This window comes from Athene cunicularia, assembly GCF_003259725.1.
Source record: "Athene cunicularia isolate RWA chromosome 6 unlocalized genomic scaffold, athCun1 chr6_part1, whole genome shotgun sequence".
NCBI classification, from domain to species: Eukaryota; Metazoa; Chordata; class Aves; order Strigiformes; family Strigidae; genus Athene; species Athene cunicularia.
This window is the reverse complement of record NW_020799105.1, coordinates 20,808,755-20,828,462: the sequence shown is the minus strand read 5'-3', so window position 1 is coordinate 20,828,462 and position 19,708 is coordinate 20,808,755. Positions and strand designations below refer to the sequence as shown.

Here is a 19,708-nt window from a genome sequence, read left to right as displayed (position 1 = left end):
CATGGAAAACATGAGGGGTAACGGGTACAAGTTACTCTTGGGGAGATTCTGACTAGACACAAGAGGAAAATTTTTCACAATAAGAACAATCAGCCACTGGAATAATCTCCCCAGAGAAGTGGTAGATCGCTTGACACTGGACACTTTTAAGATTCAGCTGGATGGGGTGCTGGGCCAACTTGTCTAGACCGTGCTTTTGTCAAGAGAGGTTGGTCCAGATGATCCTTGAGGTCCCTTCCAACCTGGTATTCTATGATCCTATGATTCTATGGTAAATGTTGCTTTAAATCATCAATCATACAAATAGCCTAACTATCCAGTAGATAGGTGTTCATTCTTGGCCAAAGAATGCTGCTCATTCCAGCACACTGTGCAACCCTCCCTCCTTCTCCTCATTGTATCTAGTTCTACCATGTAATTCTTTCAGACATCATCAGATGTTTTCCAATGTTTTCCATACTTGGGGAGTTCCACAGTACAGTAGCCCAAATAATTCTCTCCTGAAGTCTTTATTAGCATACTTGGTGAGAAAAACAAGCAAATGTGCTACTAATGATATACATGAATACAGAAAATGAAGTTAGCATGACAGCAAAAAATAAGAAATTATGCATCAAATTATTGGAACACACAGCAAACTGTAATATTAACTGCAGCTTAATAAAGGAGAATCAACTGACATGATGAATTCAGAGCAATCTGAAATAAGGCACCAAGCTCAGAAAAGAAATGTCCAATTAGATGGCTCAAGATTAGATCAGAGAGAGGTATTTATCCTAGACTGAACTCACAAATCATACAATAACCAGTCTAATTTTAAGCTGCAGAAAAAATCTACTATGTAAGATGCTTAAAATTAATATAAGAACTTTTCTTAATTTTTCAGGAATCACATGTATATAGCAATGAACTGACTGTAAATGATACAAGAAGGCTTTTCCACATTCAGTGTCTATGAATCTATGTCTGGACCTGAAAGATGAAGTCTGTTCCTGGACTGAATTCTGTAAGATTTCAGTGTACAGAGCTTCCAGGCCAAACCTTCCAAAACCAGACAGAGGATAGCAGATTTCCCCAAACTTCATATGCAAACTCTGAACATTTTTTGCATATTGAGGCTTCAAGAGTTTAAGTGAGCTCTACTCTTCAAAACAAGGAAAAAAAAACCCCAACCAACCAATATTTGATAGAACTAGTTTGTATTTATGATATTACTAGGACCATAAAGTAAAAAGAGAATTTAATTTGCCTTTCTAGTTGTCCCCCTACTTACAGCCACTTGACTGGTAATTCGGCAACATCACAGCTACCTTATACTGGTCATATTCTTTTCTTCTCCTCTGCCTCTCTGTCACAACCACCACCTCCTCTAGCAGAATAATCACAGTGTATCAGTTGCTGATCTCCTGCAGTTCATTTGTTCCACTTGTAAACCTGTTGGATTTGAACATGCATCTTTTGCTGCTTCAATTAATGGAGTAAAAACACCACGGGTTTTAAAACCAAAGTCAGCATAAGCTGAAGAGGCACTGGTGTGGTTCAAACAAGTCGTCACTCTTTGGGAATGGAAGTTCTACCCAACTGCAACAGGTGACTTGCTCTGCATCATCCGTCCACTCCAGCATCCTTGTGACAGACAACTGCCAAAGATCTAGAAGACATTTTATTATCTAACCAGAGACAGGCAAGAAATCAACTTAACTTTTTATATCTCCCACTCCTGGAAAGTAAAAGTTTCACCTCCTGTATAATGAAGGGGTGGGCACGTTAATCACTTCATGTATTTTAAAACATTTCCTTGTGCTTAGGAAAACAACTGAATTTTTGTTCAAACTCATTTTTTATCTGTTGCTTGCTGCTGCTTTATCAATCTTGCAGTAAAGAGACAAAAATGGTGAAGCGTCTTGTATCAGTCCATCAGCAGCTGTGTTATGTACTTTCAGCACTGCAAGGAATGGTCTGAGGAAACAATATATTCTTACTCCTGCTGCACATCAGGAGGTTGAAGCAGGAAAACTATGTCACCCCCAGAAAAAAATTATTAAAAAAAATACAGCAAAGGACAGTTCCCATCATACTTCACCAAACACAAGAAAAAATTTCTTCATAAGCTCACCGCAGAGATGGCTGAAGTCCCCCACTCCTTACTATGGTCAGCACTTTCAGATGGTGTACCTGGCTTTTGGGCGTTCACAAACTCCCACTATTCTCAGGGCCATGTTTGAGAGAGACTTATTATTTGGATAACAGGCTTGCAAAGTACACCCAGAACAAACCCTGAAGGGTACGTGTGCTTACTCCACACATTTTGAGAGGTTAGGATGCCATGAGGTATCTCCAAGGCAGGCTGCCTGAAGGCTCTCTGCAAGATAACTCTACAGAAGACACACAGGAAGGACAGAGGCATGAGGAAGAAATGCTGTGTTTGTGATCTTCATAAACATCATTCTTTCAATGAAGCATGGACATAGAGAAGCTGCACGGTATCTTCACAGGTAGTAAGTTTAAATATCGTAAAATTGCCAATGGATCAATAAAACCATAGAAATAGTAAATATGGAAAAATAGACCTACATTTTGGAAGCATTTTGGTCAGAATAGCTACATATAAACCTGGGACTCAGGAATACCTCTGAGCTACTGGATTCAGGCAGGAGTCTTGGCTCCCTACCCCCAAACACTGGTTCGCTCAAACAAGATATACTGGCAGTTCAACTGGAAAAGAGGCAAAATATGCTGTCAACAAACCAGAAGTTCCAGGCACTTCTTTCATCCAGTAGAACACACACTACTGGGTAAATATCAATAGAGTCATTAAATGCTGGGTTGTGCTTGTGCATATTCTAAACTCAAGTTGTTGTTATAAAGTTATCAAGAGGAGTCACCTAACTTCAACAATCTTTCCAGTAAAAGGACAACAAAAGACAGAGCTAGGGGACAGAACCCTTGAACGAGGTATGCCAGCTCAAAGTACATTTTCAGCAGCCACTGCAGGTAGAGTTCTGTTCCTCGGTCAGAGAAGGTTGAGCACTAACAACCCTGTCCTCATGTGGGTCAACCTTCTGTTCTGATTTGGTACAAACTGCCTCAGTTGTTTCAGGAAACTATAGTTTGCACCTCTCGTTCTTTGTCTTTACAAAACAGTTTGTGCTCCCTACATTTTTCTAATTTGTATTACATGCACTCCTTGGCACAGGGGGATGAAAGAGATGGTAATTTAAGCCAAGAAAATCATCTACGCTCTAATAAGGAGAACATACCCTTCTTCAGGGTACAAGTTGACTCTTAAAGTGCAAGACAAGTAGTTCACAACAATTTTATTGAGTACACAGGTCAGATCAGGCCATCTGGGGGTGTGAGTACTCTCACTCTTGTAATAAATCCCTGCACTACATTCTTACAGCACAGCATTCACAGCACCACAGACTTTCTTTTTAAAGGCCTCATTTTGCATGGATGAGGTTTTAGATCCTGGTATAACAAAGCTTTTGATTGACAGCCTGTCCAAGGAATGCTCTAAGAAAAACTGTTTTGAAGATGAAAAAGGCTCTTGACTGAAGCTTCTAACCTCTCTTTATGAGCTGCCTGGCAGCTTTTACTTGTGATTTATTTTCTTCATGTGTTCAAGTGAAGTAGAAAATACCAAGTGGTAGTGGGCCACTTGTAACTATCATTCCAAGGGAGGTACTATAGTTTATGTCAACTCTCATCCTCCCCACTTACATTTCAGCAGCCATAAAAATAGAAAAAAAAAAAAAAAAAACCAAAAAACAAACAAACAAAAAAAAAAACCCAAGCAAATAGAAACAGAAAGAAAAAAACCTTTTTTTAGTGCTGCTTCACTAATTCCACAACAAAGAGAGAAAGGATGACAGAAATCTGAAGAATGGAATTCATTCATTTTACCTTATGCTGAAGGAAGGGGAAAAAAGAGCCAAGAAAAAAATCTTGGACTGAGTTTATGGAAGGAAAGTTTGCAATTCCCTACATGTTAAGAAGGCAGGAAGAACAGCTTTTTGAAAATAAGAGAATAATTTTTCACTGGCAGCAGGTGATAAAGGAGGTATAGTTTATACATTACACAATACAAAATACTGAAAATCTAGAATTACATCAAAATTTCCAAACAGGAATTACTATATCCTCAACATTATCATTGCTTTATACGTCCAGGAAGATAATATAATATCATGTTTCCCATATTTTTTGCTTTTCACTCTTCAGTCTAGTGGCAGATGAAGTAACAGCAAGAATAAATTTATTATCACAGCTATAAACTATTCTTGATAAAATAATACTGACAATCCTGGTTATCCGAATAATTTTGCTACGCAGAGAAGCAAAGGTTAGCATTGTAAGATTATCAAATACATACGGATTTTGAGCTTCAAAACACACAGTCTTGTCAGAGACTTAGTTTGAAGCCTGATGTTATAATACCTAAGTACCTCATACAGCTGCAGAATTGCCTCACTCTTGCATACACTTACCAAGAGATAAAAATTACTGCATATAAAACATCTTTTCATTCTTATCACATTGTAATAAAAGGCTTTGTGGTAAGAAATACAGACAACTCAGCCGCATGCTAGTGTTGTACTAGTGATGGAGAAAGCTGTTCTGATAATTTTGGTCTAGACAGCGGGCCATCATTCTGCTCCACCTGAATTTTGTGTGAGCTGCAGTAACATAACTCAGTACTTATAAAACTAATACCAGTTAAAATTAAAACCCCAATATGCGTTCTGTGGCTGCCCCACTGGCACAGGGACAAAGCACTTCGCTGTGTGATGAGCGGTCTCGTTAGAGAACCAGTATGTGTGCCAGAGCTTAGCAGAGCATGCTACCCATACGGTGCTTCTAGTCTGTGCAAAAACAAACTCACACTTTGCAGCCTCAGGGTAAGCTGTTGCATTTCAATAAAAAAAGTGACCAACTATAACACTTGCTGAGTCCTAATCTGTAAATTCTAGTACATGAGTGTATACGTGCACGTATTTTAAGCCTTTGTTGTTATACATTGATGAAATACTTAATCAAGAGGATTGCAATTAAGCATGACAATCAGATCTGAAGACAGACTACAAATAGCAATAAATACCACTTGTTCTAAACACCATACAATATATTCTGCTATTGTCTCTTTAATGTAATTGAAGCTTAATTTGAGACAGCTAAATTGGTTTACTTCTTAGGACTATAAAACTTACAACATATCCACAAACATCTACTACTCCCTTATCTGTTTCTGGGACTCAAGAAAAAGGGAGCAAGATCCGCTCAGAATTTCATTTATCTCATTACCCAACTTGTTTGCAATATATAATTCTGCACAATTAGATAATTTGAAGTTATTACTTTAAAAAAGATCAGAAAAACAAATTCCAGAGCTATGACTTACTGGTATTCAGTTGGCAGTTCTCAGAAACAGAACAGCACAAGGCAACAAACAATACCAGCCAAAAAAAAAAAAAAACAACAAAAAACACACCCAAAAAAAAACCCCTCACAGCAATCAAATTATTTTACAGATGAAAATAAGTTTTATTAGACAATTGACATAAAACACTCTAGAAGTCAGCTCCTCAATACAGAGAAAGGAACCTTTGTAAACATCTGATTTAATCCAACTAATTAAATCAGACATAACGAGTTTTCATAAAGCCACCTAACGTTTGTCAGGATACAGCAGAAGCTAGGAGTAGCTGATCAGACCCAGACTGAGGACAACCTCAAAGCCAAATAGAGTGACAAGTGACTGTGCTGTCCTAGGAGCAGACAAGAAAGCAGAGAAACTCCCAACTGTGCCAAATTTACCTCTGTTTTCTCCTCTAAATAAGATACTATTGATACACCTGTAGCCCCCATTGCACACTACTTCTGTGTTACTACACTGACAGAACAGTCAGGATGTTCTACGTGTTCTCCTCTGCTTGCCTGAGCTGGGAACAGAACTACCATTTACTCCTCCTGCCTGTGCCCAGGGCAGCAGACATCTGAACATTCCACCCCTTCCACCCTCAAGCATACAACCTCCCGTGAAGAAACCTTAATGATAAAAGTAGTTGAACTGTCTTTGCGACTTGAACTTTGGTTTAATAGATCTAGTATTTGAATGATATTAACTAGATCTTGCCAAAGCTATGCAGGTCAAACATGCCTTGTCACATTTTATGCTTCAATGGAATATAACTAAATAAATATTTACTATATAGACAAAGGTTGTATACAGAGGTCTGCATTAGGGAACAGATACACCCTCAGAACCACACTCCTTTCTTTAACCTTGAATAGTGTTTCACTCAGCTGACAGTCCTGCTATGGTACTCAATGATAAGGACGGGTCACAGGCTCACAACTTTATTTCCAGAAGGAAATTTCTGGGGGTGGTGACCTAAGACAGAAGTCCAGGCCCCTCCAGCAAAATTCAGGTTTGTGATCTAACAAAAAAAAAAGAAGCAATTCCAAAACATAAATAGGACAGCTTTTTACAAAAGAGGAACTGCACTTAAATGAACTTACAGGAAGAGTGGATACTCGGAAAGCTTTTTCTGCCTTCAGACACCAGATCTGGGTCACCTGTGCAGTGCATTTCAGAGTTCATTACTCCATCTGGAAAGCAGCGGTAAAAGAAATCGGGACGCGGTCTACAAAAAACACCATGGATATTAAAAATATAAAAGCTGTAGTAACAAATAAACCTCAAAGTGATTATTACATTTACTGCTTATTACATACAGAGTTCGTTCCCTCCTGCCGTAACACAGCAACAGAAATCATAGAAATCATTTAGGTTGTAAAAGGCCCTTAAAACCATTGATAACAGTAAATCAAACACTGACAAATCCACCACTAAACCGCAATTCAAGATCACATTTTTCCCCCAATTCAAGATCACATTTTTCTGGCAGGTGCTCTCAGGGAAGCTTCCAGTGCAGCATGCAAGTGGGAGTTGTCTCTAAAAATGAACATGCAGGGTTACTCTAGCCCAGAGCTGCCAATCTTGCACAGCACTTCCAGTGACAGAGGAAAGCAGCATCACCACCCCACAAAGCTGCACAATTCTTGCCTATATATCTAGCTTAACATAGGACTACAACTGGGCTACAAAGCAACCACCCAATTCTAATGCCAGCCTTGATGCTGACTCTCTGATGCATTGAACAAACCAACTTTCTTTTGACCCTGCTGTGAGCTGAACGACAGCACGCAGGCTTGAGTGGTGTCATACTGATCCTGAGCTAATAAACCACGTAGAGAAGCAAGGTGAATGACCACAGATTCAGAGACAAGCTGACAGAGCAACTAGTTGGCTGGGAGTGCGGGCAAAATGAGCTCATGTCTGCCTGAAGAAGGTGGCGCAGACATTCTTAATTATATTTCAAAAGCACTCTTAAAATGAAAGTGCCAAGTACTATTATTGTCAGGGCATCAGTACTGTAGCAGGGAGGGTTCATCAGAAACCAAGCACAACTATTGCTTCTTCAGGGCTGCAAAACAGGTGACACTGGTCTATTAAATAATGTCTATGAATTCAAGTTGAACATGTCTTTTTCAGATTCTATTATTCAAAATTTTGATAAGAGTCAAAAAATACCTTAATTTTTTTTTTTTTCCAGAATTTTGGGTGCTGGTATTTTTCTAGGCTCTTCATTCAAAAAAAATGGCCTAGCTAGGAGTGCACTTGCTGCTTAGCTCCACGGTTTGCTCTGCCGTGGATCTTGTTACCTGGAAATACCTCATTCAGTAACGTGCTTCACACAAAGCACAGGCACTGGGTTATACAGAGACTCAGCTGATTCCTGTTTAATCAGACCAGTGGCACTGGCATCTGAACTCCCACATGCTGCGACTCTTCCCTTCTGTGTTGCCAATTTAATGAACAGGTTTCAGCTCACACCTTTCCTTTCAGACTCCTTGTTTGCCTGGATCCACCAACCGGTCAAACAAATAACAAAACACAAGGGCACAGATTCCTACCACAGCTGGATGTCACATAATGAAGTTGTACAACACCTGCACCAGGGAAAGGACAGCTGCACAGGGGACTGCTCTAATCCAGCGTGCAGCACCAGCTATCTTTTTACTAAGATGTATTGTATTTGTCAATCTGTCTTCATTTCTCTTAACAGTTAAAGCTATAATTTATAACATGACAAGACTTACCTTCCCACTATTAATTTAATAGTATTTGTGCAGACGCCATTCAGAGCTAGAGCCAAGGAAACAGCTACAAAATAGAATGAACAAACAGAACAATAACCTAAATACCAAGCTATAAATTGCATCATTACAGCATTTGATTTAGAAACTAAAACCTTTGCTGGACTGAAAACTGAACGATCTTTGCAGCCTACTATTTTTTTTTTCTTATTACCCAGAGTAAGGACAGACCAAAGAGCATCATAATAATTACATGACTGTGTTCTGCTTTTACTCTCGAGAAATCCGATTTCCTTATGCAAAGCCAGTCTTCCTATCATGCCACAGGTATAAATCATCAAATGGAAACAATTATTAGAGAATCAAGTACTGTGTTTACCAGTTTTAGAATTTACTAGATGAAAATCTTACTCTCTTCAGGTCAAGCAGAATTCCTGTACAGACATGTATGTATGCATGTATGTGTGTTTATATATCTATATATCTATCTCTCTCTCTCTCTCTATATATATATATATGTGTGTGTCTATGTATGATGCAATAAAGCAGTCCACTTTGAGGCTCAAGAATTGTCTTTTGGTGAAAACTAGAATTGGATTATTTTCTTATTTTTCTTTTGAAAGGATGTGGATATTTTGACTAAAAATGTTGACATTTTCCCCTTATATTTGCTCCTGGGATTAACCAATTTTCCTAGTTAAATTGGAGTAATAAACAGGAACTGCCACAGTAGGTATGTCTAAATCATCTTTTTTATTTGTACTCGCATGCCAAGTCCCTAGACTTTCCAAAGAACCTCATCTAAAGCCTGTGGAGATCTCTGCCTTGATTTCAGTGGCACGTGAATCCAGTGCACACACTCCTTTCAGATTAAAACTGACTTAATGTTGCAGTCCACACAATAGCTTCCTTTTACAGCGTAAGAGCCACTGAATTTTATTTGCCATCAGAAAAAAAACCTATCAAGCAAATCTCCAATTTCCAGCAGAATAGTTACAGTAATATAACTTTTGATTGTGACAGCTACATGAGCTATTTTCTCATTGGACTACTGCCCCAGATGCTGCACTCAGCAGCACCCATCCTATCTACATAAAATCTTTGCCTGAGGATATTATAGATTATAAAAACTTGTGTGTGTTATAGGATCTATTTTTCTTTATGTTAGAAAAAAAAGAGTCCTCTTTTTAAAAAGGAAAAAAGAAGGGTTTTCTAGACTATAGCAATACCTGCAGCAAAATAAAAGAACAAGTCAATCCTAGAGACACTGATACTGTTCAAAACTCTATTCTGCTTTCAACACCTATGTCCACAGTGACCACTCAATCCCATGCTCTCTTTTTCCTCTCAATTGTTTTCTCTCCATTATTTATGGTGAGGTGAAAATTCCTAGAAAGCCAAATGCATGTGAACAGCAATGTCACAGCAGTACATTCTCCTTTTTGAAAAAATAGGACATGTAGAAATATCTGCTTTCTGAGACACGCAGTAAAGTTTACTCCTTTCGTTGAGCTTTGTCCTGACTGTTCATTGCATATGTGACTGACCCTTGCTTTCACTGGTGCGGATGCCTTACAACGGCAATCCAAATATCAAATGACACTATGAATGTAAACTGATAAACAAACCACATTTGCTCTCATTTTGTTCCCTTTAGGAAAGAATCAGACTGCCCACCAAAAGTCACAGAATCTAGTCAGTAGAGAGATGTAGGCACTTCCAGGGGAAGGATTAAGAGCACCTACATTAGGAAGCTAACTACTCCTTAGCCTAGACACACTGAATCACCTTCATTATATTAATGGTTATGTGAGGGGCAAAGCATTTTCATATCCTTTTAACTTTTGATCTCTTCTAAGTATGATGCCTAAAGAAATTCACCTTTGGGGGGACTTCTTGATTATTCAGTATGAACATTTTGTGCCAGATCTCAGCAAATCAGCAAAGCTCCACCACAGTTACCATCACCAGACACATTAACATACTGAATCATATTCATGTACAGTACACTTGAACATAAATAAGCCACAAGAAGTTCCACTCTTATGGCTCATACTGAACAGGGATACCCTGCAGAACAGAATATCAAGGCTGGGGTTTCCTGGAAGTCTGGGTAGCAAGGAGAATATTGGGGAAGCTGGCAAGGTTTCTCCTGGGAATTATAAAAGAAGGCAAGAACAGCCAAAATAATGTCTCTCTAGAACAAAAAGGTGAGATAAGTGATGGAGAAACCAATCCAAAGTTCCTTTCCTTCTTAAACAATAGAAAGTGAAACTCAGAGAAGTGTGACTGTATGCATTTTATTAATCAAAGTTATTTCTATTGAATGGACTTGCCAGTAAAGTATCACTATAAGACCTTTCAGAACTTACTACAAATGACTGGCAGCAGCCAAAGCAAAGCTAGGATCTTCTCACACTTGTGTTAGAGCAACTGGAGAAAGAACAAGCTGGGAATCCAGCCTTGTCTAAAAAAAAATTTCAAAGGCAGTACATAGTGCCATTTACATCCTATCTAGTTAAGGCAAGGCTAAGTATCAGTTTGACTTTATGATCTAAGGGCCAATAAATTAAACTGTAAATTAGCCAGTAAAAGAGAATTTCAGAATTAGGCGTATTTCAAACATACTGCCAACAAAACCATTTGCAGTTCTTAGTGCTTCAAAGTATCCTCTGCCAGTGAAAGTGCTTTAGTCAATTTTGGTCTCTGGCAACATCTATGTAAAAAGGATCTGGGCATACATCACTGAAAGATTTCAAAAGATAGGCACAGCCAGAATTAGCTGGAACATTTTAAGACTTACCATCCACATTGTCTCCTCTGCTTGAGGTTGCTGCCTAAAACTATAATTAGACTTCACCCATAACAGAGCCATAGCAGTTCACGGTCCAGGATTAAGTGCACATCTAACTCCACTGGCAGTTTAAGATGAAACATCAGTTTATGAACAGAAAAGCTGAACCATGAGCACGGATTTTGGAACAGGGAACAGGAAACTCCCAGAAGCGGTCAGAGGAAACAATGAGAGAAGTAATTTCCTACACTGAGCAGCTGAGTCTCACAGGACTTTCCAGTCAAACCCTTAATTTAGAATAGGTTCAGGTATAAGAAAGAGGTAAGTAATAGATTGGCTGTGACAGAAAAACATACATCTGAACAGTCTCTCACATGGTCTTGGCTTTGCTGATTGAATTCTGGCCCTTGCTAGCTAGTCTATGGAATTAACACACAGAATTTGCACATTTAGAAATATACATAAAACTAAAGGCTTTTGTGAGCCGGCTTGCAACTATAACTGCACTGAAAACCACTGTAATGGACTGTAACGCAGACGGGTTTTCTTCAAGGTTTAGACTACAATTGGAATCGACCTCTGAGAGCTATCACACATTCTCCATCTTGAAGTATGACATACATTACCTAAGAAAGCCTCTTTAATTTCAGTCTTGTCTGTTCGCCGGATTATTTTCACCACAAATATGACTGCTAGTGGCGTAAGGAAGGAAATTGCCTGTAAGAGATAACAAATATCATGTGTGAGAGCATCAGTTCCTTTTCAGTCCAACTGATTAATAATTAGTTCCAGTTAGCTCCATTTAAACTGGAAGGCTAAATGATCTTTATCAAACTCCTGACCTTAAGCAAAGAGGGATGATTTGTCTTTGCAACTACAGGGCAACGAATACATTAACACTGTAACACAACTGTGGGTTATAATTGATTTGTAATTGCCTGGAGCTGCATTTAAAATGTCAGCTTCATAAATGAAAAAGCAACAGTCTATAAGGTTCACAAAATTCATATGCTGATCCATACAGATCTTGTGCCTTTTTTCCACACAGAGCGTTGCTCCAGAAGGCCGCCCATCCAGGCTGTGCTCTCAGGAAGACCCTATTCAACATAACAGACTGCAGTACCAACTTCCTGACATTTTAAAATGTTCTTTATTTTATTTATTTGTTTTCTTTTTAACAGTCATTCTTGAATGCATTGAGAAGATCATGTCTTTATGATTCTTCCCTTTACCAAGTGTTTGGATGTGAACTCCTCGATTTTATTCAAAACCAGAAAAACAACACCTGAACACTTACCAGTATACTCACTGGTTAAGCAGAACCATAATCTTTTATTGTCAGTGCTGTAGGACAGGATTCTTCCTACAAGGAACCTGAAATAGCATCTGCACATCAATGCACACACTTGATTTTCATGAACAGCACCCCCATTATCATAGAGCAATTTGGACTGTGGTGGATGATTCACTGTAAACGTGCCAGTTATCTGAAAAGCATCCTACTTCGTGCACTGTCTGCATACTGCACTCTGTCCTCCCAGAGCAGGTATTTATTGTCTTTCTCCAGAGAAACATATGAGTTTCTCACAAGCATGATACCAGGGAGGTTTTCATTAGCAGCTTGCCATGGAAACTATGATTTTGTTCCCAACTGGTCCTTCCATCATCCCTTCTGTCTCAGACCTTCAACTGCAGAGGTAAAAGGCAACTTGTGGGCAAGGTAGTCCATCTGTGCTTCTTGCTGGTTCCAGCCTGTTAACCAATTAGTTTCTGGAATCTACTAACCTCTTCACAATCATATTTGTTCAAAAACAAATCAAGGTCTTTCAAAAACATTTATTCTCTTGAAGAAAAGTGAAAATTACTTTTTTTTTTTTTTAAAAAAAAAAAAAAGGCAAAAATTAACCTGTGTATGGCACGCAGGGCACCAGAGCTTAAGTAAGATCTTTACTGAGGCTGAACAGTGCCTTACTTCTTATATAGCCTCACTGAAAGAAGAAACAGACAGGACAGACATGTTCTGACAAAAGACGTGTGACTCTCTTCTTTTTATAATACAGATTAATCCCAGTCCTCATTACATCCTTTTAGAATATCTGAGCAGGGAAGGTGAAAACGCACTATATTTGTTATTTTGGTAGTGCACCTTGGACCAGAGTTCCCTCACCTGCATCTGCAAAATATTATCTCACTCAGTGAGCCATGCAGATTAAAACACAGTCTGGAGTCTGCCCCCCTTTTTTACATTTAGAAATGCATGCATCAGGTCTTGAGCAAAAATATTCACCATTTCCACTTAAAACTCCCTTCTGTTTATAGCATGTGTAAAATTCAAGTGAGGATGCCAGTGCCATATTACTACCCCAGAAATGTTCTCTTCTCTCTATCCTCAGCATTAGTTTAATTTCTGCTTTTAGAGACAAAGAGTGAAATTAAAAAAAAAAAAAAAAAAAAAAAAAAAACTTTGAATTATTAGTTTCATTCTAAAAAGTAAGAATTGCCACCAGGAAACAAAAGCAGAAAGATATCTACATTCCATTGTTGAAGAACATAGAGAAATACAGCCAGGCTGACAAGCTTATAGCGGTGGTTTAATGGAGTTAGAAATCTTTTGAACAAGCAGGAGCAGCAGAAAATATCAGCAAAGGATAGAATTCAAGTGGCAGCTTGTTCCAAACCTCTTTACAATCCATCTTCAGAAATCTGGTAAAACTGCAGATTTCCTCATATTTCACAAGCATATGGACTTTTGAGAGAGATAAAGAACTATTCATGTTTGCAGTACATGGCTGTTCCTTACACAAAAGCATTGGCTGGAAGGTCTTTTTAATTCTGCAGCAAAATGCACAAATACAGAAAGTTTGGCTTGCTAATGATGCCTTTTTCTTTATTTCTGCAAAAAGATTCTGTATGGCTCATAGCCATAACTGATTTGGCAACAGTCTAATGAGCAATACTCTCCTCAGATGCATCTCAGTAATGTTTTCTTTTCCAGCAGTGAAATATTCCAACATTGCCTTGCTTTTGTGAAACATGGACGAAATCTCTCTCGTTCATTATTCATCCTGGCAAGCCAGAGATATGCTAAAGTTATAGGGACTCCCACGTACTTCCATGATGCATTCAAGAGAAGCTGACAGTACCTCACACTTTCCAAGAAAAGGAATATCCACTGAGAGCGAGCCAGAACAAGGCTCAGGTCTTTCCAGCCCTTGTGGCTTGCTTGATACCCACGCAGAAGTCAGCTTCGTCGAATTTGGATCTGTGTTTGGAGTATTCACCACACTTCTCTTGAATTCAAATCTCTCAGTATATAAAATGATCCAGCAGTTCATAAAGTCTTAGAGATCACTTTCTGATAAGCCATAGCCATATATTTCAATACCAGAGTACAACACTAGTGGCAAGAAATTCTTTACATAATGAAAGCTTGTGATCAGTGCTAGAGTTGGATTTTTCTTTTTGATTAAAGAAGAAAAACATTTAGAAATTATATACGTTTCTTAATTTAAGAAGCTGTTCACTGAGTCACTGACATGTCAGTGGTCTGAGCCAGAAAGAGAACACTGATATAAAAACATTATGGACTCGGAGCTGTCTGGAAGTTCCATGTGCCATGAAGTATACCAAAAGCTGGCTCTATGGGAAAGGTTAGGAGAAAAAGTACTATACTTATATCCCAGCACTGTGCTTCCCAGTAGCTAGTGCCTAGACCACAGAGGATGGACTAGTGATTACACCAACTGGTTTCACAAGTAGGTTCACCACTGCAGCAAAACTCTGTACAATGATTCACTATTGGTTCTTGAACCTTTCAGTTACAAACACAGATCGGAGAAAGCCTGTAGCAAGGTAATGCTCAGCCTAAGGAAAAATGACAGAATTAAACTCAGTCTTTCCCAGCACAATCTAACTCTTGGGTTGGGGGGGGGTGGGGGTGGGGGTGGTATTTTTTTTTTTTACACAGCTGTCTTCCATTTCAGGAAAAATGTATCTTTTCACCCATCCAGGCTGAAAAAGTCCTTAATAGAGCTTCTTCTTAATGCAACAAACAATATGTTGGTGAATTTAAAACCAGGCCTTCACGTCTCTGCCTTAGAAGGCTGGGATATATTGTTGCCTCATAAATAGGAAGCACCTTCAAGCTGTTCCTTACTTAATTAAAAATTTTCCATAACTGAAGGTCTGAGCCTTTTAAAAACAAAATTGAAGAGAAATGACACATCTGATTTGCATTTATTCTGAGTTCAAGCCTTAATCAGAAAAGTAAAATCCTGGCTTCAGACACAGAAAAAGATGCTTTGACGTAAGGGTACTAGGATCTGACCTCATCTGCCATGCTCACTCCTGGAAAATCTCCACTTTGACTGATGAAGCAAAGACTGACCTACTTGTTTTAATACCCTGAACTATGCCCATAATTTCCTAGTATTCCTGTAGTGGTCTATCTTTATTGCACTCTTATATATGTAGATTATTACAATTGTTAATCATTGCTAGTGAAGGTTATCAAAACTATGAATTTTGATAACCACACAAACCATCAAAATCAGACAGCATGTCAACGTGAGCTGTGCTGGAGAGCGCCAGAGCGGTGACAGCGGAGCAGCTCTATGATATATTTAGTATGTTTGTTGACAGAAGCTATAACAAAGGTTTTTATCTACATGAAAAAAAAAAAAAAAGATTTGGAGGCAAATGTCTCAGTGCCTAACATGCCGAAACAAATCGGATTTAAAAATTAAAGCATTTAACCTAATAAGAGCATGGCAAGGTTTTGTCAGGTCACCTAACCAGCTAATTCGAAAAGCTGCTCTAATCATTTCTCTAGCATCACTCTAAGTTAACACGAGCTTAAATCTGAAACTGTAAAATCAACATTCATAAAATTCAGTCACCTGGTAATGCTGCTTTTTACAAACACCCTATGAATTCCTACAGTTTGTCATTTTGGACATCCCTGGTTTGGAAAACAATTGTCATTAGAATTAAAGGAACACCCTGTACTTCTGAGAAATTTCCTACCGCTTACCAAATGACCATCAAACAGCCATCAAACGACCAATAAACCTTTAGTACTCACAAACATAAGACGCGTAGGTATGTTGTCTGATTGCACCAAAGGATTTTTATACAACCAGATCTCTTCCGGCTGGATAACCCGCTGGAATGGATCCAAAAATTCTGTAAAACTGAAAATAACAATTAAAGATAAATTATTTTTTTTTCACAATTTGAAACGATGGCTGAAAAACCCAGGAGAGTCCCGCTGATTTAAAGCTTCTCACAAAATTAGTTATGGTATAACATGCATGAATTATCCTTATAATACACTGCTATCCCACCTCACTGCTTTTTAGTTATACAACCTTCATAAATACACCCTTAGGAAAATGATTTTTAATAGCCTATATGCTACCACTTTATTCTCCACAGTAAAGCTTATGGAACTTTTATAAATCGTAATTTTAGTTTTTTGTGGGAAAAGTGTGCAAAGAATATTGTGGGGTTAGAAAAATCACACAGCAGATGTTTTACACTGAACAAATTATATACCAGATATTGAATATAAAATGTGTCTTTCAAATGTCAAGATTCAGACTTTGAAGTATGACAGTTGTATTTGCAGGATCACAAAGCGGGGAGAAAGAAGAAGCCCAGACAATTCCTTCTACTGATAGAAAGAACAGATAACTTCAGGGAATATCTCCAAAAGAGACTCACTCCTAAAACAGGATGGGCTCAAAGAAACGCATTTTTTTCTTTTTTTTTTTTTCTTTTTTTCAGATTGCCAGTATTATATTTGGCTATCAAGCTTAAGAATAATCTAGCTCTACCAGAACTGTCTCATTCTACCAAAACTGATTGTTTCAACTTCATTCTCATGTCATTTGGCTCTTAAAAAACAAACCAACCAAAATATAACAACAAACCAACCAACCAAACCCCAAAGTTCTGTATATTAATTACGTTATTTTGAAATGAAGAGCATCAAAATTAAATGTTGAAGTTAAAGTTTTATATAGAAAATAAATTTGTGTGGGTAACTCTTGTCCAGCACTGAAAGAGGAAGCAGGATTTGCAATCTTTGACTGTAGTAAGAAGTTTCAAAAGGTTTTTAGGACTACATAAATTGTCTCTCTTCATTTAAGGCATACTCTTTCTTTTTTTCCACTAAGTTCTTCACTGGCCTTTAACTTTTCTTAGCTTTGAAGTCGTATCAGACTTCCTGGGAAGTTTTGCCTTTACTGTACTCATTTCAGGACTAGTTTACTAGGACTGGAAGAATGGCTGCTGAGAGAAGACACAGGGACCAGTTTTCTGCAGGCTGGTCTTATCTAATAAGCCCATAGAGCCAGAACACAGAGGTGTAGTGGCCCAAAGATTTTTTTTTTACTTTAAATTTCCCAAAGCCAAGGGCTTTAAAACCCTCCAAACCCATGTTTTATACAAGTAACTGCTACAATTGTCTTTGTAACAGAAAAAGCTCAAAGCAATCTGTAAAGCAGAGTAAAATTAAACCATATATATGCAACTCTCCCATGTGAAAACAAGTCCTCAAATCTTGCCAGGTCAGCGATTTCCTAAATAACAGCAAGCCTTATCCAGTCTTCTGGGTCTTAGGAAATCCTTCTTTTTATCCCATGTGAGGACTGACCAGCTGTTCTTCATTTTCCCACTGTAGTCTACAATCTCTGCATTAGCTCCAGTCTCCCACGTTCCCAGCACATGCTACTACGGATCCCCTTTCCCTGAGCACACTCACACTCCCACTAGGCAGAAGGCACAAAACTCAGCCTACTCCAAAGAGCTCAACTGACCTCTACTTTCTAAAGGAAAACAATTAAATCTGAGGACCAAACAAGTCAAACACAGTCTTGTCACTTGTACTGATAGTTGTATTTCCCTTTCTGACCCACAGGGACAACCAGATTCTTCCGGAAACTTAAGGAGTCTGGTATTGTAAGGAGAGTATTTACTATCATACTCAGCTTCTTCAAATACAGGGTCTGACCCTGCTCTCCAAAGAAGGTGCGAAGGTGAATTTCAGAATTGCCAAAACACTTTGTTTCAGTGTTTTCAAAATGAAAACTTTTATCTTTCTTAAGGTTAAGAAACAATGGCTTGTGTAAGACATGCAAGAGGGAAACATTTCTGAAGAAGATAATTTCCAGGAAATAAACCACCTCATATGTGAAAAATTCATTTTACATATTTTCCCTTCAGCTAGAAAAATAAAGACTGATTTCTAGACAATGCAAGCAACTTTGTTTTCGAATTTCAACTGAGAGTCCTAAGCTATATTATTTTTATTTTCAGTCTTTAAAGATATTGACAGAAAGTAGAAGCAATTAACCGCTGATCGAAAGGGTTCAGCTGCCAAGTAGAGTCACAGGCCTGGGTAAGGCATCCAACATCTGTCACCTGGGAGAGCTGAACAGCAAAGTTCACAGCTGTCCAGGACTTAACATTTGTTATGAAGATGTACACAGGATCCATGGCCAGGACGTACTTCACCATGTCATCTAAACATCAATAAATAGATAAGCACATGCATGTCTGGGCATACAAGAAGTTAAAGCAGCCAGCTGAGTTTCAGTGACTACATTTTTCAGGCAGTCATGTCTTTTCTGACATATTCCCTCAGATATTTGCTAGTTAGACTGTTTTGAGTTAGTTTTCAAAGCACTGGGACCGAAGGATACGCCAGGGAACGCCTTGAAGCAAAGACACGTTCTTTGATGTATCTAGGCCTTGAAGCATTTCTAGTAATGCAAACAGCAAATAATACACATTTATGTTTCAAAGTGATCACAGTACATCCGTGCAATGCTGCACATTTGAAAAACGTGTCACATTAGACCAGCGATTTAATTAAGTTGACATTAAGACATTTGACATAATGAGCAAATGCCAACAGAGTTAAAGGTTTGGGGCTCTTGTTCTTTTGTTTCCTGTCTGCTCATGATGTAAAAAAACATAAGATTAAAGTATAGTTGTTTAAATCTGAGAAATAAATACAAATCAAATTCACAGTTCTGACAGGAATCTGCTATGACACCACAAATACGTGCTACGCTGTAAGATTTAACTTCTTTAAGAGCAAAATAACATGAGCTAAAGAGATTAAACTATAATAAATAACACAAATAGTATCCGATTCCAATTGAGGACTGATTTTCTGATTAGTATATATTTGCTATGTATACAATTCTAAAGTAAGATTTATTATTATTATTATTTTATTTAATAACAGCAGCTTTGTATCCACTACATATTGATTATGTATCCATTTCTTCCTCTGACTTGTGTTCTGAATGTCTTCCAAGAACAGTGCTCAAATATGCTGAAGCATAATGCAAAAAAACCCCCAAAATTTAATGGCTGAAACCAGGTAAAATAATTTCAAAATCACTACTGAAGGAGAAAAGAAAATAAACATAGAAGGCAGCAGATCTTGTCTGTGTGAACAATACAGAAATCCAAAGTAAACAGTTCAAGGAAAGTGACTATATAAAAAGAAATCATTTTTTTTTTCATCTTCAGAAAGAGCTCAGCTGCTAATTAAATTTTTATGCCAAGACTCATAAGAGAACAATTCTCTTCTTTTTTTTTTTTGAAGCATCACCAATGGGCAACTGGATACGAGATTTCACAAGCTTGAAGGCAATTCCCTTTGTACTCTATTAAACAATCATGAGGACATACTGGTTTCTAAGCTGCCTGACACTTAGTGATTTATGTTCCTCC

General features: G+C 38.1%; 1 protein-coding gene across 1 annotated transcript in view; it reads right to left on the bottom strand.

Annotated features, from left to right (window-relative positions):
* The window catches only part of PLPP4 (phospholipid phosphatase 4), a 45,341-nt gene extending 29,103 nt beyond the window's left edge, over positions 1 to 16,238 (bottom strand). The window contains exons 1-4 of the mRNA XM_026851422.1: positions 16,041 to 16,238; positions 11,584 to 11,674; positions 8,167 to 8,230; positions 6,523 to 6,647 (exon numbers count right to left, since the gene is read on the bottom strand). Of these exons, the coding sequence (XP_026707223.1) occupies positions 6,523 to 6,647; positions 8,167 to 8,230; positions 11,584 to 11,674; positions 16,041 to 16,046 (286 nt within the window). The 5' untranslated portion in view covers positions 16,047 to 16,238. The remainder of the gene's footprint in view (positions 1 to 6,522; positions 6,648 to 8,166; positions 8,231 to 11,583; positions 11,675 to 16,040) is intronic.
* Positions 16,239 to 19,708: the final 3,470 nt, after the last annotated feature.